Source organism: Thamnophis sirtalis, unplaced genomic scaffold (assembly GCF_051295495.1).
Source record: "Thamnophis sirtalis isolate CommonGarterSnake01/CBP01778 unplaced genomic scaffold, rThaSir2_p1.2 scaffold_5, whole genome shotgun sequence".
Taxonomy (NCBI): domain Eukaryota; kingdom Metazoa; phylum Chordata; class Lepidosauria; order Squamata; family Natricidae; genus Thamnophis; species Thamnophis sirtalis.
The window spans coordinates 117,023,519-117,048,153 of record NW_028261385.1 but is presented as its reverse complement, the minus strand read 5'-3'; the positions used below and the strand labels follow the sequence as shown (position 1 = coordinate 117,048,153).

Sequence of the window (24,635 nt, the reverse complement as noted above, 5' to 3'; positions counted from 1 at the left end):
TAGGAACATTGCAGAGGACAACAGTTTATTGTTGATCCGATTTATGAACCATTAATATTACTAATTTTAGCTATAGAAGACTCTCTCTCTCACACTCTCATTCACCCCTCTACCCCTATGGGTAGATATGATGAGAGTTGAATCAGAACTTTGATTGCTAGATTAATTATTCCAATTCCTTGTCATAACCCTTAAATTCTCCACCTTCACAACAATCCAAGTGAAAAGTTTAACTGCTTTTTATCTGCCTTATCTTACAGTGTGAGACTATGGATGCTTCTATTCTTCAGTGCCTTTTATATCTGCTAAGCTGTCTCAACAACCTCTTCCTCTTACTTAAGGTTATTTTCTAATCTTTGGCCTTTTTTTGCTTCTAATAATTTCCATGTTTTGTGTGTGTGTGCGCGCGTGTGTGTGTTTTTAAAAAATAATTTGCATTTCTATAGCACTTGAAATATTTTCCTATGCAATAATTTGGTGCTCTATTGCAGTAACAGATTTTATTTGCCTTCTGCTTGCTTTTAAATTCTGTCCACTAACTAAATACTTTCAATTATGGGAAAGGGTAGGAACAATCCTCATGTCACTGCTTTTAAGCAAAATCCTTCAAACTCACATAGTGTTTGGTGGATGGATTACTCTTTACCAGTTTATCTGAAACCAAGTCCTATCTGTAAAAAGATTGTTATTATTTTGTCTATTTTAATCATAGAAAAATACTTGTCTATTATATGTATAACGAAGGAAAAGTGTAAGGCCAGAATTCCCAGAATAAGTTAAAAAAAAACATTTTGTGAAAAACAATCTCTACTTCTCCCCAGACCAACAAAAATCCACTGATAAATATAAATGCTTGCTTTTGCCTCAAGAACATTGACAGAAAAAATAATAAATTAGCTAGCGTTCTGAGTTACACTTGAAGAAAATGGCCTGCTACTTTCTTTTTAGATACCAATAGTTATAAAATCAAAGGAAGTTGGATTCAGATCATAAAATCTCAAGACTATATATTCCTGGGAGAAAAAACTTGTGAAATTACAAAGCCCATTACATATTGACTTGTTCTCCCATATGTTTGGCTTTTTATAACAAACCAACTGCCAATTAGAGTATCACTAAGGCAAGCTTTATATTTTTCAGAGTAAAAATTTTAAGATCTTTGTTCTCCCATAGATTATATCTTTAGACTGTTTTCAGAAACCCATTTGATTACCCCTTTGGATCCAAGTTCCATCCCACCACAACTGCTGCTGAACATGCTATACATAGGATCGTCTTTGTTTGGCTTTTCCACGATCACAATGTGACAATTGCTCTGGTACTTGCATACAGGCTGCCATATATTGCCTTCATCTTTTTCCAGTTTCCCCTTAGATCAAAGAGAAGAAAGCATTTCCAGAGCTGTTGACGTGGAAATATAACAGTATTGGTCTTTTGTAGCAAAACAATAGTGTGGTATGAGATTTTATAAATCATTGCTTCAAAACATGCACTGAATATTATTCTGAAAAAGAACCAAGGGAATTATAAAACAGAGAAGTCAAGGAGAACTGAAATGCAGGGCATACAGACAGTGATGTTGATAATTGTCATTAGCCGTGCTAATAAATATGTTAATAAATGTTTTTTACCAAAAAAAATGGTATTTGCTTAAAATCATAGATTATCCAGTTGAACGTTGTGGATTCTTACTTTCATTTGTCTTTATGAAGCTGTTCTTTGTGTAATCATTCATTCACAAATAATCCCTTTGAGAACAGTCACAGAGTATCCTGAGAAATACCAATATTCATACTTTAGTCACAGAGTAACTGGTCAACTTATTGTTTTTGGAATGTTGCATAGTATTTATGATAAATAGATTATATAAGAAGATGAACAAATATATGAATTCCTCATATTGTCAATATAATGTGTGAATAGAGTTGGCATCCATCACAGGATTTGTTTCCTGTCATTTTAATTCCAGTTTGTTTTAAAGTTTTGTGGCTGCTTTCAAAAAGTGCAATGTTTTGGTACTCTCTGATGTTTCACTACCCAAACTAGGTAACATCATCAGTGTGAGTGCTTCAATGCTTCACTAGCATTAATGTTGTAACCTAGTCTGGGTGCAAGATCATTAAGAAACATCACTGGCCTTTGGGCATGGGAAAGAATATTCTATCTGTCTATTTAGTATCAAAGTACATCCAGAAGACTCAGAACAATAACTCCATATAACAAGAATAAGATAGGATTGTGCTAGTCTATAACACTGTGGAAAGGGTGTCCTGCCTGAGGGGCACTTATTTATAATGGGATGGGAATTTTTCCAGGCTGAGGTCCTTTTTTCTTGTGCCATTGGTAATATAAAAAGAGACATATTTGAAACAAGGGGTATCTTATAGTTTCCACTGTTTCTGCAACAAAGCAGTTTTGGAAGGTGGGAAGCAATCTAACTTTTCCTACATGTATGATGGAGAAAGGCAGCTAGGTACATGCTGGATATGTAAGGAATGTTCTTCTGTATATGTGCAAGCACAATTTTTGAAAACTTGACCTGGCACTTGATTTGGGCCTGAACCATGAAGCAATGGTCTGAAAGTAAGAGCAAAGGATAAATACAAGATTGTTTTTATTTTGTACAGTTCAAAGTGACATTCCTAATGTGTCTTCTTCCTGTTTTCCTCACAACAACCCAGTCAGGTGGATTGGCCTGAGAGACAGATATTGGCTCAGTCATTCAGCCAGTTTCTGTGCTTAAGGAAGGACTGGAACTCCCTCCAATGTCTTAGTTTCTAGTCTAGCATCTTAGCCACTATACCAAAGTAACTCCCAGATTTTGCAATTTATCTTGATCGTTTAACAATTGGTTTGACATTTGCTGACAATGTCCAATAGTATAATAAAGTTACTTGATAATCATACGGCTGATGTGTACTAAAACAGTTTAATGTTCGGTACTCAATTTAATAATGACATTGTTATGTCAGTATATAGGGTAATTGCAAGAAAGTGACTTAGCCAAAACTGGCAGAAACATTCTACCCAACTCAAGTAATTGGCATGCAACCTTCTAACACTGAATTAAATAGGATTATTTATAAAGAGTCTCTCATTATTCAGACAAAGTATAAGATACCAAAAGGTCTTGAGAATCTTTGAGGAGCCTTCTACACATTGGTGTTTCACATTAAAGTTTTATGATTTCTTCCAGTAATTCCATCCCAAACTAGTGCTATAGTTTACAATTTATGGAAATTATGGAGACTATGTAGATACAGTAGGTTTTTTTTCCCCACTCTTGGTTGATGGAGAACCTTTGCTTGGAAAATTTCCCATTACCTTATGGAAAACTACTTAAATATAAGTAGAATTAATAGTTCTCTCATTGAATCAGAAAAAAAATTGGGACGAGAAATACACCCAACAATATGCATGTTGTTAATGAATTTAGCAAGCAAAGTGAATAACTTTGCACCAAGATATGCAAGATCCATGAATAGACAACTAGGGGCGATTTCTTGGTCCTGTCTACTTAATGGTGCTGAGTGTGAAACATTACATAACTAAAGCAAACCTGATTTGAAGATTAACTGATTTCAGCAAAGCATGTCACCTAAGTATGAAAACATTCATTTATTTTTTCTTCAATAATTATTAGAGAAAAGTGAGGGACTGAAAAGAACCATTTGAAAAGTACATTGAAGAATGTGATGACAGATTCAGAAATGTAGAGGGAAATAGATATGAACAATTCAGTTACTGGTTTCTGTTCAGAGACTTTCTGTGTTATGTTTGTGATATTGGATATTATTTAAAAAAAACTCAGAATATCAATAACTCTGTCATACAGTCAGCCCCTTCATTGTATGAAATAAGGAAGGAAGGAAGTATAATCTTTATTGTCATCGTACTTAAATACAACGAAATTGGTTTTAACCTCATTGGTTCAAAAGTATAACAGAAACGAAAAAAGAAAGAAAAAGAAAAAAAACTAGCATATGCATGGAGTGATTGTGGTTGTATTTAAAAGTCTCACAGCCCAAGGATAGAAACTATCTTTAAACCTGTTTGTTCGGCTGGCTATACTTTGATGTCTTCTGCCTGATGGTAGACGTGCAAAGAGACACTGACCAGGGTGTGAATCATCTCTGAGTATCTTCCTTACTCTGCAAAAGCAGCGAGATCTGGCGAAGTCATCCAGTGGTGCCAGAGGGCAACCAATGGTTTCTTGTGCCGAATTGATCACTCTCTGTAGTGCCTTCCTTTCCGCAACTGTTAAACCAGCATACCATACTGTAATACAATATGTGAGGACACTTTCTATGGTGGACAGATAGAAAGAGGTCATCAGCCGTTGTTCCACCTGATTTTTTCCGCAGGACTCTAAGGAAATGACAATTCTATGTCTGCTAATTCAATTTAATGTTCTCAAAAATGTAGGAAAGGCCTTAATAAAAATAATAATTCTCCAATTCCTGTACCAATAAACATGTAGTAAGATGATAAAGTAAACAAACAAACAAACATACATACATACATACATACATACATACATACATACATACATACATACATACATATTTTTAAGGAAAATTGGTTGATAAAGGCAGAAAGAGGGCACTAACAAATGCCATGACTGCCTACTCCTCTGGGCTTCCCGCGCAAGCCTGCAGAGCCATGTTATACCTCCTTTTCGGAAGACCAGGGAATCAGGGCCTGCCTCACCTCTGGGGAGAGAACATTCCATAGAGTGGGGGTATTGTCAGAGAATGCTCTTTTCCCAGACCTGGAAGGAGACTGCAACATACCTTCCCTGCCTGATCAGGTGGGATGGGCTGATGTAATATGAAGCCGGTTCCATAGGTAGCCTGGCTCCATGCCCTGGGCAGTATAGATTATAACACTTTGAATTATACCTTGAATTATATTGTTTTTCTCCTTTTCATTTTGCTGTTTGTTATTTAACATTTGGAATAATTTTTGTGACCCTTTTCAAACAAAGTTCTGAAGTAATTTAGTAGAGAAATAACAAAATATTCATTCCTCAGCAATTGAAAACCATCTCACAGTTTAGGAGTTAGAATGGAATCATACAATGTTCAAAGTGTTGGCAGGTATCTGTGATATCATATCAGGTAGACTGAGAAGCCTTCTTCCCCTGCTGTAGACATCACTACAAGGCTGTAGTAGTGACGAAGAAATGTAACTTTTTGCCATCGGCATTATAGAAAATTGAATCTAACTTGTAAAGTAGGGTATGCACATAATAAGTGATTAGAAAACAATGTTCACTGCAGCCGTTTTTGTGCACATTTGCAAAACCATAAAGAATGACTTTAAATGTTTTTTAAAGGGCAGTTTAAATGGTATGGAGGGCCTCAAAAGCAAAAATAAACTAAAATAATTTTGCTTTGGTCTATATGATTGGTTGGAAACTTGCAAGAACATTTGGATTCAGAGTATTGAATGGAATCACTTCTCTAAAATCTGCTTGCTTTTTTGCTTTCTTAATTTTGTGTTTTTTTAATAGGAACTAAGAGAAACTTACTGCACACAACAGAAAGCACTTGAGCAGCTCCACAAAATCAAACATGAAAAAATTCAAGAACTGGAAAGAAAAAGAACTGAACTTGCTTTGAAAAAAAGAATAGATGATGAGACTGCACGGTAATGTGTTTAAAGTATTTCTAATTTTTCCTCTAGCCCCTTCATTTTATTCTTTGTTTCCTATCAATAGGCAACAATAAATACAGAAACTGCATTTTGAGAGTATGCATGCTAGCATTTACCACTCTTTACTGATTACATTGCTGTGACAAAATTAAAATCAGGTTTAAGTTTTTTTCTAACATTCTACATCAAAATACATGTAAAATGGCATCGGACCTGGGTACCTGAGAGACCGCCTCCTGCCGATTACCTCTCTCAGACCAATTAGATCGCACAGGTTGGGTCTCCTCCGGATTCCATCTGCCAGCCAATGTCGGCTGGCGACTCCCCGGGGGAGGGCCTTCTCTGTTGCAGCTCCAGCCCTCTGGAATGAGCTCCCTGTTGAGATCCGCACCCTTACTACCCTCCCGGCCTTCCGCAAAGCCACCAAGTCCTGGCTGTTCCAGCAGGCTGGGGGGAACTGAGAAGCATCTACCTCCACGGAAATTGTGAATGTTGGTTTTGTTTTTAATATGTTGTCTTTGTCTCGTTCCCCCCTTTCCCTTGTCTTTTGTGAGCCGCCCGGAGTCCTCTGGGAGTGGGCGGCATACAAGACAAATAAATAAATAAATAAATAAATAAATAAATACATACATACATACATACATACATACATACATACATGCATTTTAGTAAATAGTACAGATTTAATATTGCTATAACCAAGACTGCATAATACAGGTGAACCTAAAACCTTCTGAAGGCAATGAAAAGAAGCTGGTATAAGGTTCACATCAAGGTGTTTGCTACTCATTCTTGCTTTTCAATACTAATACTAATATCAGAATAATTATTTTTGTTTCTTTTCTATCTTTCAAAAGAAAAGCAAAACAGGAAAAGGAGAACTTGTGGCAAGAAACAATCAGGAAGGAAGAAGACGAAAGAAAAAAGCGTCTGAAAGATGATCGAATGCAGGAAAAGATCCATGAGGAAAAACAAAGAGCTGAGGAGGCCATTGCACGAGAGAGGGAAATCCAGAAACAAAAACTGGCAGATGAGAAATTTGAAGAGGAAAGACAAAATAAACAAGTAGGAATTCTAAGAGAGACTGAGCAGCAGAGGCAGAAACAAAAGGCAGAAGAAAAAAAACGACAGGAGAAAATTGCAAAAGAAGCTGAGGAGAAACTTAAACGATTTGAAGAAGGGAAGAAAAGAAAAGATATTTTTAATTTTCAAGATTCCGAGAAATCTGTTTCTCTGTTAAATGAGAAAAACATACATGTTCTTAAACAAACAAAGGGAAATCTTAAGTCTGCCCTGAAAAATGAAGGTAACTGTTCTTTTTTTAGATGTGAGTAGTTTACTTTGGATTATTCTGTAGTTTGAAACAACATTTAGGATCCTGAGATGGCTTCCACTCTTGAGATAGGACTGTCCCCAAAAGAATCCCTCATGGATCCTCCGGTCAGATAGCAGATGCTGTTTTTTGCTGATTTCCCCTTCTCTTTGCTCTGAAACCTTCTACTGAGGACAGGGGACTTTTATGGAACAGTAGTAGTTACCACAGTAGGAGGTTCCTGTGTATTAATGGAAAGTCTTTTGTTATGCACAGACATTTAGATCTACCAGGACCTCTGATAGCTGTCTACAGTGTCTTTTGCTGTTCCTGATTGGTGAGGAAATAGGAGTTTAAAGGGATGGCAACTTTTCAGTAGTAATTATTCCTGTGTATTTGGCTCTTTCCAAGATTTAAACAAGAGGATAAGGTTGTGGGCTTGCAGAAATCCTGACCTTCCTAGAAATAGACTTTTGAAAAAGCATTTATCAGGAACTAGCAATCAATTAATAGTATCTCCTTGACTCTTCAGGCCATGCAATTAATGCTGCTGATTCTAAGACATCAATGGGCTTCGTGAATTATAGAGCTTTATACCCATTTGAAGCCAGGAATCAAGATGAGATAAGCTTCCATTCCGGAGATATTATTGAGGTAAATTATCATTTCTGAATACTAAATAAATAGTTAGTTTATTTAATCCCAAATAATTTTGTTTTTTTCTTTACAAAATGCACCAACTGACATGTAGCAGAATTAAAACATATTTATAAACAAGTAAAAAAATATTAACATTACATTTGATAATTTTTTCTTTCCCATTTCCTTTCCAGGTTGCTGAGAAAACTGAAGGAGAACCTGGCTGGTTATATGGAAGTTTTCAAGGACATTTTGGGTGGTTTCCATGCAATTATGTAGAGAAAATACCTGAAAATGAAAAACTTGTTTCACCTCCCAAGAAAGCCTTACTTCCTCCTACAGTCACTGTACCACCTACTTCAGTTCCTCTAGAGTAAATATAAATTTATGTATTCAACTTATTTATTGACCGGCTGGCTAAGAATAATAACCCAACAACACACACACAAAGAAAATCAGCAGCTGAGATTTAAAAATAACCATTAATACAATACAAATATTTCAATAACACTATTTCACAGTGAATACACCAACATCACAAATTTTTAATTTGACATAGTGTGAGAGTAGCTGATCTCTGTTCCATTTTAAAAATGTAAAAGTATTTGTACTGTGTTTTGATATTCTTGAATATCTTCTTGAATTAAAATGATAGCTGTAATTGGAGGACCCATCTACATGAAAAAGTTTTCCAAGTTGATTTCAAGAATTTCTCTCTTTCTGCACAGTAAGGATTCCTTAGCAATTGCAGAAGCTATGAATTATAAAGCATCCCTATATGTCCTTTCTGGGAGATCTTGAAAGTGTTTTGGCTAGTTTGCTGTTTCACCTATTGGGTTTTATTGAAAGTAATTCCCTTATGCATATGTTTTGATCTTGCAGAGTACATTCACCCAGTAAACCAGCAGATGAAGCAGATTACCAAAATGTATCTTTTGCAAATTTAAATACTAGCTCATGGCAGAAAAAGTCTGCCTTTACTCGCACTGTTTCCCCAGGATCTGTTTCTCCCATCCATGGACAGGTATGTTGGTACAGAATGGAACTGTTGGCACAGGGTTGGGAGCATCAATATGCCAAGGACATCAAAGCACATTGGTTTTATACTTTTGGTGTTTTATATTTTTGATTTTGTTATTGGGGAGCTTGTTTTACTTTATGATGCTGTTGTTAATGGCCCAAAGTTTTTGGGAATGAACAACCTACATATGAAATACATAAATATGTAAATAAATGAAATATTATATTGCTGTAACCATCTAATTTGTAGCATTCATTTATTAAAGTGCTCTATATTCTCTTTCATATAATATATAGTATTACATTATATGCAAGAAATACATAGTAGTAACCTGCATAATTGGCTAATTGTTGGTTTATGAAAGATTACCCTGTCTACCACACAAATTTTCAAGGTAGTTTACCAGAGCTTGTCCTGCTTGGTTCTATTTTATTGAAAATGTTCCATAATTTAGTTGGAATTTGTAGCAAGACAATTTTTTTAAAAATATGTATTTATGGACCAATGTGTAGGGAGATTCTCAATCATCCAGGTCATTGTTGTCCCAAAGGTGCTTTTTCAAGAGGCAACTGGACTTTCTTGTTTTTCTTTGAAGACATTTCGCTTCTCATTAAAGAAGCTTCTTCAGCTCTTGTAATTATCAAACTACATTATCCTTAAAAGACACTTTTAATCTATTTTAATAGGCACTTTAAAAGATGGTGGTAGATATAAGTATTCCTATTTACGTGGTAGAGTTATTCATTTTCTTTGACTACGCCTAATCAATTGCAGTATATTCCAAATATGCTTAGCTTCTTCCAAAGTTTGTTTTACATTTTACATTTGTATGTTTCTGAGGTCAACATATTTTAGTATATATTTTGTGTCTTTAAAACTCGCATGGCTGGCATTAACATACTACCTACCTTTGACAGGGACAAGTGGTAGAAAACATAAAAGCACAAGCACTTTGCTCTTGGACTGCAAAAAAAGATAATCACTTAAATTTTTCAAAAAATGACATAATTACTGTGCTGGAGCAGCAAGAAAATTGGTGGTATGGGGAAGCTGGCAAAGGAAGAGGATGGTTTCCCAAATCCTATGTGAAGATTTTGCCTGGAAATGAATGCCAAAGAGATGAGTAAGTAAGGCTGTCAGAATATTTGAACTGAAACTATTGGCAAAATGTGTGTGGTTTGTGTAGAAGGTGAATAGAAGACATTTACTGAGATTTGGAGGGATTCATATGGACAATCTGATTCCCCACAGATGATTTTTCAACACTTTAAACTTTGCTGGCTTTGAATATTACATTTAGAATTAAGAACAGTTGCACAGATCATTTTTATTCTGTTTTTAACTGTTCATATATTATATTCCCAAATTTTTGGATAAATTCAGAATTTTTAAAATAAAGTTTGAAATCGAGAAAGATATTTGGAAAAAATCTTTTACCAGATCAGTGGTTTTACCTTAACAAATACCATCTTCACACAGAACTTAGAATTCTCATTTCCCTTCCTTTCTTACATTTGTGTTCTTATTAATGCCTTCTGCTGATGGGTTTGTAGGAAATCACCCAACTTTAAACCATGGATTCCAGTGATGGCTTATTTTAACAAATCAGAATTATGGTAATATTAACACCAAAGTATGGCTGGTGTGAAACAGATGCTTCACTTTGAATCCACCCCAAGGGTAGGATGGGGAGGGCTGTATGAGAAGAGAAAGAGATGAGACTCTATTTCATCATATCCAGTAAGATTTGATGAATTGATACTTTCCCCTATTTTCAAGGATCTCTAAGTTTGAATAATTGAATATGGAAAAATAAGTAACTTAATTATTTCTTCTGCAGATCAGAAGCTGTTTATGCAGTTATAAATAAGAATCCTTCCACATCAACTTGTGTTTCAGGTGAGAGTAAGATCTGCATTTAAGCACTCTCAGTCTTTGAATGAATGTATGTGTCTCAAGGAATAAAGAACATGCATAGTACTGCAGTATTTCAAACACCCCTGTTACAACACTATCCAATACTATAAATGTTCTGAGATAAATATTTGTAATAATAAAGAGAGAAAATCCTTTTATTCTGGTCTCCATATATTTTACCTGCAGAGTGTACTTTTCCTCTGAATACTTTAATAAAATAATTTCATTAAAATGGTTAAATGCAGGTTAAATTGTGACACATGATAAGAAATCAGCATGCTGGATTTGGAGAAGTTAGCCTAAACACCATTCAAACTCTCATCTGCTAACCAGCATTGACTTAAGTGAAGTATAAATTTGCTTTGCGAAAGTGATGCTACACTTGCAAATACCAAAATGTGCAGTATATATGTATGTGATGAGGATATGTTTATATCTTTCCCTCTGTTAGTAAGCTATACTACAAATCACAGTGAATAGCATCATATTTGTAATTGTCTGCCGTGCTAGACCTGAATACATGAAGGGACACTACACACTGCTAATGAATGGTGTAAGATGTCTGAATGTGAGAGGAATAAGTTTGTGTGTGATTAAGCTATTGCAGTATTACATTTTGACTTTGAATTTTTCTGTCATTAAAAAAGGTATCTATAATTTCCTTTGTTGCCTGATGTTACCTGAGCATTAGTCAAAGATGTTGAAGTAGAAAGGATTATATGAATCAGTATTTTACAATCTTTAGTCATATACAGCTTTACTACAAGACTGAATTTTTCTCTACCTTTTCAGAATATATAGCACTATATCCTTATTCAAGTTCTGAGCCTGGCGATTTAACTTTCACTGAAGGTGAAGAAATAGTAGTGAGTCAGAAAGATGGAGAATGGTGGACTGGAAGAATTGGTGATAGAAGTGGAATCTTTCCTTCCAACTATGTCAAACCAAAGGATCATGATGTAAGACTTCCAAAGTGTTTTGTTTTTAGGGTTTCTTTTTTTTTTGCAGTTAGAGATGCAGGATTTCAAGATGAAAACCAAGACTGTTACAGGGATACTGATACAAGCCCAAGGAAATGTAATACTAAAGAATTAAGCTTTGTCTCAGAGAATAAATATTGCCCATTCTGATGGCACTTGTGGCAGGGCATAAAAGGCAGGGAAGATGGGAGGAGGCAGAATTTGTTGCAGAAAGGATTGGTTTTAGATTTTCTAAGGTTGTGTGGTGCTTCAAAAATAGGTACTTGCAATAAAAAGGGGGAGAGCTGAAATTAAACGTAAGCTCCCAATTGTTTCTTCTTTCTTGTAGACTTCTACAGCTAGCAAAACAGGAACATTAAATAAAAAACCTGGTAAGTATTACTGATATTTTTGTGTTCTTATATATTAAAATCATTTATTTTACACTAATACATATTTCTCTTTAGAAATTGCTCAAGTTACAACAGCCTACACTGCATCAGGAACAGAACAGCTAAGTCTTGCTCCTGGACAGCTGATTGTAATTTTGAAGAAAAATTCTAGTGGATGGTGGCAGGGAGAACTACAGGTAATAGAGCAGGAGGTTCCTCTGACTGTATGTCATGTTTCTTATATAGATGAGCAAATTATGTCTGTAAAAATACTTTTTGCTAAAAGAAATATTTTGAGCAAAACTGTATTTATTTCAAGAAGGAAAAAAATCTATTAAAAAAGGAGACCTCATTGGTTGGTTGGTTGGTTGGTTGGTTGGTTGGTTGGTTGGTTGGTTGATTATTGAAATCAAAAGAAATATATAGTAGTTAAATATAAATGAAAACAAGAAGGAATAAGCATGTAGACACATCAAGCACTTATCTACTAAAAACTAGATCTATATCCCTCTTGCATCATCTGCTGTTGAGAAGAATTTAGCACTCTTCCTCCTTATGAATCCATAAGTAAAAAAAGAACACATTTTCTTAAATGTGCCCCAAAATATATGAAACATAAAGGTATTAAATCTGAGACGATGGTTCGTACATATGGCAGAACAATGGTGGGATTCAACATTTTTTACTACTGGTTCTGTGGGCATGGCGTGGCTTGGTGGGCGTGGCTTGGTAGGCATGGCAGGGGAAGGATACTGTAAAATCTACATTCCCTTCCCACCCCACTCCAGGGCAAGGATACTGTAAAATCCCCATTCCCACGCCACCCCACTAACCTGCTTTCCAGCTCCGTTCTCCTGTGCAGGGCAACAGAAGAAGACCCAGCTGATCAGCTGGGATGCCGATCAGCTGGGACTCAGGAGGCAGAGAATAGATGGGGGCAGGGCGAGTCAGAGGTGGCATTTGCCTGTTCTCCGAATTACTCAAAATTTCCACTACCGGTTCACCAGAACCGGTCAGAACTGGCTGAATACCACCTCTGGGGCAGAACAAGAAAACATGAGATATTGATTCTCTGAGCAGAGGTAAAAGTACGCAAGTAAAAGGACATTAGATTTTGCATTGCTAATTGTGTTTTTCAGGCAAGAGGGAAAAAAAGACAAAAAGGATGGTTTCCTGCTACTCATGTGAAACTGTTGGGTCCCAGCAATGAAAAGACTATGCCAGCTGTTCATCCAGGTGAGCAATTAAAACTTGTTTCTGATTGGTGGCCGAGTTCATACCTTATGGTAAAACCAAAGTGCTTTTTTTTTCTTAGCTTAACATACTGTGTGACTTCATCCATTGTAATTTGTAACCTATAGTTTATGATTTAGATTCATGTGGAAACCCACGCAATTTTGATATATTAAGTAAACTACAAATTCTTATAGTTTTAGATACAAGTCATATAATGGGTATTATTTTCATTTTTATTCTTTTGTTTGTGGTAATATTTTGTTCTTGGTATTCATTTCAATGTAGTTATTTATTTAATTTCTTTCTTTGATTTCTTAGACTTCCCTTCTCAATATGTAAATATATTGAGAATATACGTATATATTTATATTTATTTTCTGGTTTCTCTTCAGATTTTACATAAGACCATTGATATATAGAGTTACGATAAAATCATATAATGCATACTTGTTTATGCATTGTAGCCAAATTATTTGAATTTTATAAAACTTTGGGCTTTGTACTTTATGAAGAAGAAAAAAACCAAATCTTTATTCTGAGAGGCAATCTATAAAATGAGAATGAAAGTAAAGCAAAATAAAGACAGGATTAGACTAGGAAGTATGTGTTCTATTTATACATGTTTGAAATTACTTGCATCAGAATGTGGGACATATATTTATTGAATTTGTTATAATTAATATAATAGAATCTTTGGAGGAGACAGTATATAAATAAGCAAGTAAATTTAGGAAAATAAATTAACTTTCTGAATTTAATCAAATTTAGGAAAATAAAAGAATTTGTTTTAAGAATTAATTGGGAAAAAACTGGCATTATTTTTTCTACATTAAATGTCCTAAGCATTTGTACTATTTATTAAGACCAGTAATAAATAAGCAGGTAATTTTAGCAATTTATAATTGGCAAAGCTTACCTTCACAAATTATGACTGCAATTGTTGCTTTTTGAAAATTGAAAGTATATTAGTAAATGTTTTTTGCCAAAACTTTACTTTCAAAAAGAAGACACCCTTTACCTTACTGCAATTAAGGGTTTTTTTATAGTCCTATACTTCCGTGATAGCTTCTGAATTGAGCACAGAATGGTCAGATCCACATTTGCTGAGGTAAGGCAATACAGAAGTTGGAACTTTTTTACTCAGAAGCAAAACTGGGCCATTGAGAATAAGATTGCTATTTCTGAATTAGAACTATTTTTGATTATAAAATGTAAATATTTAACATGCACAAAGTTAAATAGTTTTGTAAATTTCTATGCAAGGATGGGGATTTTCGCAAGTAGTGAAATAGTTACTGTTGGTGCTCCTGAAGAACATGTCTCATATTTTTTGTTTCTATTAGTGTGTCAAGTGATAGCAATGTATGACTACTCAGCAAACAATGAAGATGAGCTCAATTTTTCTAAGGGGCAGCTTATAAATGTAATGAACAAAGAAGATATGGATTGGTGGCAAGGGGAAATCAATGGCGTTTATGGCCTCTTTCCTTCAAACTATGTGAAGTTGACTGTAGACTCTGATCCAAGTCAACAGTGTAAGTAAAACTTGCTTAAATATTCATGCTTTGGTATGGAATAAATTCAGATACTTCATTCAATATAGGTGTGCATTTGTATGGTCATGTCCATTTCTTCGATAGGAAAATGCTGAGTTATTTAGAATTGCAAGGCTAAACTAATGACTAAAATAGTTTAGTCACTGAGATACATTGCTGTGGACCTTGTGCCTTTTTAAACATGGCAGAAGTTTTTAAGGAAATTGTTTGGAAAGTTCAATTAAATATCCATCAATTTTTTAACACCTGCTCCCAATTATGTTATTCTGAACTCTTCCTGTGAGTAGTGAGCTATTTGAGTAAGAGAGCAATAGACTGATTTTATTTATGTCTGGTACAGTCAAAAAATTCTCAGTGGTTCATAACTTCTACAAACAATATAATAAATTCAAAATAACAACATAAATAACATAATCAAATGGGTCTACTGCATAGATAAAATAATATATCCTAGTCTAACTTTCCTCAATAGAGTTAAATCTGGATTATTGCCTACCTTTTTTAAAAAGAAAGCATCAAAGAAGTTTTTTAATATAGGCTTCATAACTTCCAACCTCACAGATCTGATCTGTCAGATCTTTAAGATGGACTACCATATTTTTCGGAGTATAAGACGCACCTTTTTCCCTCAAAAAAGAGGCTGAAAATCTGGGTGAGTCCTATACACTGAATACAGCATTTTTTACCTCCTGAAACCTCCTGAAAAGGTTTGCCTTTTCAAAACCTTGGTGCATCTTATACTCTGGTGTGTCTTATACTCCGAAAAATACAGTAAGTCGGGAAACAGATCCTACAAGGATTCCAGGCATGCTACCTTATTACTGTAGGCTTGGTTTTTTGTGTCATCAAGTTGTTTACTGCAACTTTACTGCAGGTTTCTTAATGACGTTTTTGGTAATGTTTGCACTAACCTGCTTCCTAGGACTGAGGGAGTGTGTCTGTCCTAAGGATCACCTGACTGACTTCATGCCTAAGACGGAAATAAAGTCTCCTGGTTTCTAGTCTGGTGCCTTAACCACCATACCAGACTGAACATAAAATAACAATCCTGAAAACTTGTAAAAGTTTCTCTCTGCCCATTTAGTACCAAAGAGAATCAAAGTGAAGTTATTTTGAGTTATCTTTGTACTGAAGTTAAAGTTCTGACTTATTATTCAGAGTATGCAGCTCCGTCATTTAATATTTCTTGACATTAGTCTTATTAATACAGAGATTACCAACTTTTCATTACTCTGGTTTCCAATTATTAAGAGATCTGTGTTTTGCCACAGGATGGAGATAGTTTTGAAGCAGATTTTATCTTTTTTTTAAGGGAGATCAAGAATTGTTCTAGTATAATTCCATATGTAGCCTAATATAATTAAAGTGCCTGGTAGAATCTAATTTGTATAAATATAGTCTTATGTCTCACCTTATGAATAGCAGGAATAGTGTTGGCTTCAACATTCACTTTTTGTATCTTCCCTTTGACTTTTGCTTTGTTTACCATTTGATCAATAAAACATGAATGCTTGCTTTCTGTTTTGTGATTGTGGTTTGGCCTAATTGAAATATTTCCTTGATTTGGAATTTGGATTATTTCCTATATGATTAGAATGATTTTTCTAGCTTTTAACACAGCTAACAATGTAGTTCATACTTTTAGATTTAACATATTTAACAAATTGGGCTGCACCATAGTAAATGGATACGCCAATGTTTTATGTTGGGATATTAGCAAGATAAGGTTTTCTAGAATTTTTAATCTTCCTCTAGAAGGCCAATCTCATATTTGTGGATGGACCAGATTGTTATCCTTTAGAGCAATTGCAAACATGCCATTTGTCTACATAGGGACAGTTTCTAGATAAGAAAAGTCATTCCCATATCATAATACTGGGTTTTTGGTTTGTTTTTTATGCATATACCAAGAAGGAAGTTGCTGTAAACAAAATGTCTCTGGTTTGTATATATTATGCAAAGTTAGTAATTACTTATATTCTACCCTAATAATTTGGCTTGTATGAACTTCAGTGTTGGCATCATAGTTACTTCAAATTGAAAACCTGTTTCTTAGAAATATGTAGTTATTTTAGCAAAGATTTCAGTGCTCTCCCCCCTCCCTTCCAGGTGCACTGAGTTTGTAACCCTATTTTTCTCCTCTCTTCATATTCTGGTATGAACATGGAAAGAGTTGGTAGCATATTTAATGCAGCAAAGGTCTGAGTGCTGACATGTATTGGAAGCCTATAAACAAACAGAGATACACACACACAAACAAACACATGCATATAAATCTTTAATAAGTGTAGTTTTACATTCTGTGTCCTGTTTCCAAATAGTTTTAAATTATCAGAAATATTTAAAAGGATATTAATTCTGTCTTTATAATATTGGTTATTAAGACAGTACTGCTTCTTATACATTTCATCATTTTCTACTATAGTTATTTATCCCTATTTTTTTTTCTTTTCTTTTTCAAGGACCCACTGTTGTCTTCCAGTATGAAAGCACCTCAGAGACCCACTATACAAGTTTGACTATAGCATGGCGGCAGGGTGGACAGCCTGCTCAGATCTCTGAAACGATTTCTTTGCTTCGCTTCAGTATTAAATCCACTCAAGACTTCACGTTTTGTTCTATGATGTACAATTACAGTTTATTTATGCAAACTGATTAGTGGGTCTTTGTGTGGCTTTCTGCACTCTCCAATCTGGTTTTCTCTACTCTCTTTATTTAGGACCAATAATGAATTATTAGAATGCTAGTCCAAGCTATCTCTTGGCACAATGCAACTTTAGGCACACAAAGACCTACTATTTGTACTGTCACATGGGAAATTGTGTTCTCATGATTAGCATCATATGTTTCCTATGTTGATCTCTCACTATGCACTTCATGTATGATCCTGTACACAGTGACAATGCTATTGTAAGAAAACAGAGCAGAGATAGAATAAAATCTGTTGTGTTGTTTTAAAGGCACTTTATATCACTGTTATGTCTATATATGTTATATACTAAAGCTCTTTAGTTTCACCTGAAACAAATATATAATTTGGCTTTTGCTACAGAAGTTGGAATGATTCTGCCCTAAATATTACACACTTCTTGATATGTTAAAGGAGAGAGTAACCATTTTTTTTAAAGCTGGACAAAGTTTGTTTTTGAGAGAAACTTCTTATAGAGCCTTGCTGAAAGTCCGAGAAGCCCCTTCTGTCCACCCTCCCTTCCCTCTCATTGGTCCTGATACTTTGGGTGGTGTCAGCAAAAAGAACCTTTTCAACTGTGGGAGACTTAAGGGAAGTACCTGAATGCTGCTGGCATTATCAGCCTTCCAAGAGCATTTCAGATCCTGGTTGTGAGGAAAAGGAGCTTGTTGCGAGAGAGGAGCAGGACATGGCATTGTAGGTTTTTCAAAATCAAAAGAAGCCTTTTGAGGCTAGATACCTTAAGATCTTTAGAAATAGCATGTTATTGCATTCCAGTTTTTTGTGCCTAGGCTTAGAAAAAAAATCCTCAAAAGAACACTATATTATGACAGGATAATACCAGTCATAATGTAGTGGGCAAGGCTGACATTTTTGGCTCACCCTCCAATTATTTGGATTTAAAATGCAAATTAAATATATGTTTTAGTTTTATTTTCAAGAAAAAATACAAAAACACACCACTGTTTTTTTTTTTTACTACTGCATTGTTTTCTGGGAATTTCTTAGTTAATAATTGTTTACTATTAACCAAACTTTTTGGTTATTTTTTTTCCCTTTCTCATTAACATTTGCATACATTCACCATTATCATCTCGCTTCATGGTGCCTTTTTGACCAGACAATCAAGCTTTTTTTCATCCCTGATGTAGCCCATATCCATTTGTAAAGGTAGCCTTGTCCTGCCTGCTAAACTGTGCTAGACACCTTGGATAGTTGTGCTGTGTTGCAGTTGGAGTTAGTTGCTCTGTTTTCAGGAGGTGTGTTTGCATGTGAGCAAATGTTAGGTGGGATTTGAGGCTCTCTGGAGTGACCCAACCCCCACCCGGTTGGTTTACAGACACCAGTATGAAAATTAATTCAGTCTTTAGATTGAAAGAAGTTTCCTATTTCTTCTGTACAATATTAGATATTTAATTTGGAGTGCATATCCATTTTTTTCAATATTCTAAGGGTGTAATCCTAAAATTCTTTAATGAGTGATTTATTTTAGCACCATTGCCTCACAGTGCAGCCTGTGCATATTTAGTCCAAAATAAGCTATTGTGTTCAATGGTGCTTCGTCTCTGATAAATGTGTTCAGAATCGCTATTTAAATGAATATAACAGGCTTATCAAATCACTGATGCCTTTATTAGTAAAGTATAGTATAGTACGAAATAATGGATTGTAGGAGGGGGGTCTTTCATGCCAAATATAACAGGTGCCTAAATCAAGTTATAAATACATATTTATCTTATCTGTATATTATTATTATTAACAATAGCAGATCTGCAAATAGCTCAATCTTAAGTTGATGATTCTCCCATGCTAATATTTATCATTTGACCTAATATGTTAATCAAGGCACATGATGGTCTTTTCTTGCAAAGCACAATTGTAGTTTAGCAGCTGTCAACTAGAAGATATCTTACAGGAGATGTAGCAACTAAATCTCAAATTAAAACCAAATATTAATTTCTATTAATTAATTCTTGCCAAGCTATAGTTCACCAGCCATTTATAATGGGAAGATGAGTCCTTATCCATCTCTTTGGGTTTACCAAAACAGCAACAAAAGCAACAAAAAGAAGTATATCATTCTCCTGGTAGACCTCAGGTTTATGCTGTGTAAGGACTCCCAAGATTATAGAACATGGAGTAACATGCCTGGAAGAGACCTCGGAGGTCTCCCCTGCTCAAATGGTTGTACCCTATTGATCAAATAGTTGTCCAGTCGATTTCTGAAAACCTCAAATGATAGAAAATCCACAACCCCACAAGGCAAATTATTCCATTGTTTAATTATTCTGTCAGAAAAAGCCTCCTTGCTTCTAGGCTGGACCTCTCTGCCAATAAATACAGGAATTGATAATTTCTGTAGTTTTGGTTGTTGATTGATTAGTTACATGGGTTTTTAAGAATAAGACTATGAGCAGAAAGCCTCCGAGGGGCTTATTGCTCATTTCTACCTTTAAAAAGTTTTTAATTTAAAGCTAAACTTGGTACAATTTCAGGCTGTTTCTGAAGCCTGAGTTTTAATGGCAGAAATGGAAGCATTTTGCTTTCTGAGCTTATGGGAGGGAGAGAGGGACTAGAAACTGTGCTGCTGAACATCAAGTATTTTGCCATTAAATTTCAGATGGATATAGGTAGTCCTCCACTTCCAACCACAATTGGACTTAAAATTTCTTTTGCTAAGTGAGACGGTTGTTGGTTGAGTTTTGCCCCATTTTATGACCTTTTTTGCCAGAGTTGTTAAGTGAATCACAGCAATTTTTAAGTTAGTAACAGTTGTTAAGTGAATTTGGCTTCCCCAGTGACTTGGCTTGTCAGAAAGTCACAAAAGTGATCACATGACCCTGGGGCACTGCGTCTGTCATAAATATGAGTCAGTTGCCAAACATCTGAAATTTGATCAGGTGACCGTGGGTATGCTGCAACAGTTGTAAGCATGAAAAATGGTCATAAGTCACTTTTTCACTGCTGTTGTAACTTTGAATGGTCACTAAATAAACTGTGGTGAGGAGGACTACCTATAATCTCAAGGTACTTGGGACTGCAGGTTGTTCATCCTTGGCTTATGGGTTGCAGAAATGAATATAGCCATATTTTAGAGTTTAAGTAAAGTCTGGGTTGATTTCCTAGTAAAAGAGTAAAGGGTGTTGGCTTTGATTTGTTGGACTTAATTTAGCACTAATTGTTACTGTTAGAATGAACAATGGTTACAGTACCAGTAGAGTGAGTTTAAAAGTCTATAAGTCAGTCTATAAATTAAGAATCTTCAGAGATAAAACATATATTTAATGCAAGTGGTACAATATAGCTCAAAAGAGGTACAAACTATTAATTGACATTAATAAGAATGTTTCATATGCTTAGGCTTTTGCTACTAGGTATTTTGCTATTATTTATTATCAGTATTCTATTTCACTGAGAATTCATTTCTGTATTTATAATTTTATTTCTATTAATATTTTAAGAAAGCTAGGCCCAAGCAAATCATGGCATAACTAAATAATGATTCAGAAACATGAATAAAATGTGTGTATCGTTATAGTGAGTTATACCTGCTAAAATTTCAAAGTAGTTTAAAAAAATATATTATGCAACAAATTATTTGAATATGGGTCCAAATTAGGATTCTGAGAAACTTACCCAAAACAAAATTCACATAAATTAGGGGAAATTTTCTTCTCCTAATTTCAACATCCCAATTTACAAAAGTTGCAAAATAGTTTTCTTTGTCACATGGATTTTCAAACTAAAATGGAGACTGTTATGATAGTTGAGTCCATGTTTTTAAGCATTCAGAGATGGCTGTATAAATTACGTTCTTTAGCTTTAGATATGAATAGCTTTACTTTTTTCATTTGGATAGCTAAGGTTTTTTTTAATATGATCAAAAATAGATAACAGTATTATAGCATATGAGGCAATTTGTTACAACAGGTTATTTGTCCCCATTCCGGAAATGGAACTAATGTTCTCCAAATAGGAATGAGGGATTTCTTAACTTGAAAATTAATATTCAGCTTTCTTAACGTTTTTAGAGAAAAGCTTGTGATTTCTTGACATTTTGAATGGAGTATGAAATAGCTGTGACAATGCTATTTTTCTGTTTGCAAAAAGAATGTAAATTCTTGTTATTCTTGGTTTTTATTTTTACAAATGAATTGTACTACCCAGTGTGATTTGCCAGAAACGCACAAACCAGTATTTGCTAAAATATGTCCTAAGACTTGTATTATTTTTCTATTAAGGTCAATCAGTGATGACAGACTTCCAGCTGTAGTGGTGTTTTGGGCTGCTACCGCAAAATGCTGCTTTCTTGTCATTAATTATGTTTGTTTCCTAAATATCACTGTGCTGTGTGCTGTTTTGATATTTGTATTTTGAGGCTTTCTAGTATTAAAGCAGTGGAATAATGATCAGTGTTTTGCTATACAAACACAGCCTGTGCTGTGCATGAGCATTGTTTTTTGAACACTGGAAATAACTATGCAAAAATATTTTATTAAAGAGACACACAGAGAATATCCTTATTGATGTGTGATTTCTTTTTATCACAGTTAACCATTCTCAAGTTTGATGATACATTTTCGTAAATTATTCATTTGTGTTGTACCTTCATTATATAACCAACCAATCACTAAAATCTCCTGGAAGATGACCATATAGCTAGAGCGTACTTTAATCAATTGTTGGTGTGTGGTAGAGGAGAAGTTTCATTTCTAATATCAATTTAAACCTGTTCATTCAACACAGCTTTCCAATTTTCATCAAAAGAATTCCCAGAATGTAAGAAGAAAGTTATTACTATTAAACTGGGATCAAACTTGTAAAAATTGATTTCTAAACAAGATCAAGACTAGTTTTAAATTTATAATACAAACATATAATTGCAAAGCCAACTCTTTTAACACGGTATGCATTGCTGATCTTTGCTTTCCTAGCAGGTGCTATAGATTGTCAGTTTCCTTCTTAAATTGTTTTATTTCTCCCTTCTAAGTGCTACTTTTTCAACTAATCATGTTATTAGGGAGACAGTGCCCATTTACTAATTCACAAAGAGATTTCTTTAGTCACTTGAATTGATAGTGGTATTCCATAATTCTCAATCAGAGAGTCTAATGCTGTGGCTAATGATGCTGACTGTTGTAGAATTCCATGATTAAAGAAATACCAATTTTAAAGGTCCTTATGCTTATTTTGAGAAAAAAAATAAAGCTTAGGAAATCATCTCAGTCTTTATATTGCTCAGAGAAATTAGCATTACATTTTGACCTTGATTTAGAATGGGTAGGTTTGAATTCACACTTTACCATGAAGCTCACTGTGACCCTAACTCACTTGAATTTCCCATAGCTTTGTTGTGAATCTAAAAGTGGAGGAGAATCATGTAAGCTGGTATTTTTAATCACACACAGATACACACACACACACACACACACACACATGTGTGCGTGTGTATTTTCCTCAACTTATGACCACAATTGAGCCCAGAATTTATGTTGCTAGTGAAAAATTGGTTAAGTGAGTTTGGATTTTTCAAATGTACAATTTATACTGCTTCAGATACATTATTTAAATATGCTTTTCCACATACAGTTTTCATTTCTTCTATGTGTTGGGGCTACAATAATTCACAGCAGTAGAATAACAGCAGTATTTAGGATTAAAATTATCAAAAGCCAATTGAGTTTGTATTATATTTGAGTAGCATACTGAAGTCTGTTCTTAAACTGCCAGTCAAAATGTTCATGGAAACTTAAACCTCATGAGGAGTCGGGGAGGGGGGGGCTTTATAATTTGGATTTATTTTCTCCAAGGATTAATTTATTCCCTAGGAGAGCAATAAAAAGAATACTGATAAATTCATATGCGTTCTCAGAAAATATTTCTACTGACAACTGTTCATGATTTACAGTAACTGGTTTATAAATGAAAATGGTTTACAAAAAGAGGAGGACTGAGAGCAACTTCATATAAAACTGTCTATCAGTATAATCTTTTTGCTTTATATAATTTATTTTTTATGGCGTAAAGTGTTTGGAGTTATTTTGAATATTTTCTGTATAACATGCTAACCAGTCATTTCTGTGCTCTTGCCAACTTTATTGTACTTCTCAGTTTAGGGCATATATAAGAATGATCATATTTTTTTCACCAGTTGGCAGGACAATAAGGACAGTTGACACACACATCAGTATTGGTAAATGGTTTTCTTAGTAAATAATTATCTGCATTATTCATGGATAACATCTATGAATACTTTTAATGTACTAGTAAAAGAAGATAAAAACTACATATTTGGCGTTTTGAGAATATATTGGGATTACCGTACTTTTATAAAAGGAAGAGTTTATCTTACCAAAATACTTGCCATATTGGGCATGCCACAAAATGCCTACATTTCAGAATCTAAATCAATACATTTTTCCCCACGCGCTCCCTTATCCACTGAACATTTTCTATTCAGCTTTTACATTTTATTTGGTTTGAGGTAGATAGACACTTCCAAATCCCTGGACTGAAACTACCTAGGCTTTGTTATATATATAATGGTGCTTCTTTCTTATTGTTAGATTTCCAATTGCTCTTTTACTTAGTTGAAAGAAACTTGGGAGGGGGGGGGGGATAAACCTTTTGCAGGCCAAGGGAAGTGAGAGTTCACCACTTGTGCCCAGTTTGTAAGTCGTAAAGTTGGATAGAGCAGAATATATTACAAATATAAAATTGTGATGTAACAGAAACAGCTCAGAAGCAGACAATAAAATAAATTTAGCAAAACTCAAAACTTCTAATTATGAGAACTAGAAATTATACCCTTGATGAGAACTATGCAGACATCAGAAAGTGTGTGTGTGTGTGTGTGTGTGTGTGTGTGTGTGTGTGCTATACACCTATTTCAGAGTCATTTGGGGTTTTTTTATTCATTAAAAGAGGCACAGAGAATTTTCATTACCTATTTGGCATTGAACAAATAAGCTAAAAATGATTAAGAATGCTTGATTTTACAGGGTGTGCTGATCTCCAGAGCCTTGACACAATGCAACCCACAGAAAGGAAGAAGCAGGGTTATATACATGAGTTGATCCAGACAGAAGAAAAATATATGGATGACCTTCAACTTGTCTTAGAGGTAAGATCTGCCTGGAAGGAAAAGTTGTTACTGTATAACAATGTTTTCATTGCTTTTAATTAAATTGGAAGTTCTTGTGAGAAATGACCACACAGTATAAATAAAACAGCATGCATACTTCATCATTCAATAC

The 24,635-nt window shown here is 34.6% G+C and overlaps 1 protein-coding gene across 2 annotated transcripts in view; it reads left to right on the top strand.

The window, feature by feature from the left end:
* Window positions 1–24,635, top strand: part of ITSN2 (intersectin 2) — a 76,009-nt gene that overhangs the window by 40,207 nt on the left and 11,167 nt on the right. Inside the window, exons 17-30 of one of the 2 annotated variants that reach the window (XM_087716718.1) lie at window positions 261–341; window positions 5,516–5,652; window positions 6,516–6,964; window positions 7,503–7,624; window positions 7,804–7,982; window positions 8,492–8,633; window positions 9,548–9,753; window positions 10,471–10,529; window positions 11,340–11,506; window positions 11,856–11,898; window positions 11,974–12,095; window positions 13,038–13,134; window positions 14,478–14,669; window positions 24,381–24,502. In XM_087716718.1, coding sequence (XP_087572844.1) covers window positions 261–341; window positions 5,516–5,652; window positions 6,516–6,964; window positions 7,503–7,624; window positions 7,804–7,982; window positions 8,492–8,633; window positions 9,548–9,753; window positions 10,471–10,529; window positions 11,340–11,506; window positions 11,856–11,898; window positions 11,974–12,095; window positions 13,038–13,134; window positions 14,478–14,669; window positions 24,381–24,502 — 2,118 coding nt within the window. The remainder of the gene's footprint in view (window positions 1–260; window positions 342–5,515; window positions 5,653–6,515; window positions 6,965–7,502; window positions 7,625–7,803; window positions 7,983–8,491; window positions 8,634–9,547; window positions 9,754–10,470; window positions 10,530–11,339; window positions 11,507–11,855; window positions 11,899–11,973; window positions 12,096–13,037; window positions 13,135–14,477; window positions 14,670–24,380; window positions 24,503–24,635) is intronic. The other variant, XM_087716719.1, reaches the window with a different exon arrangement.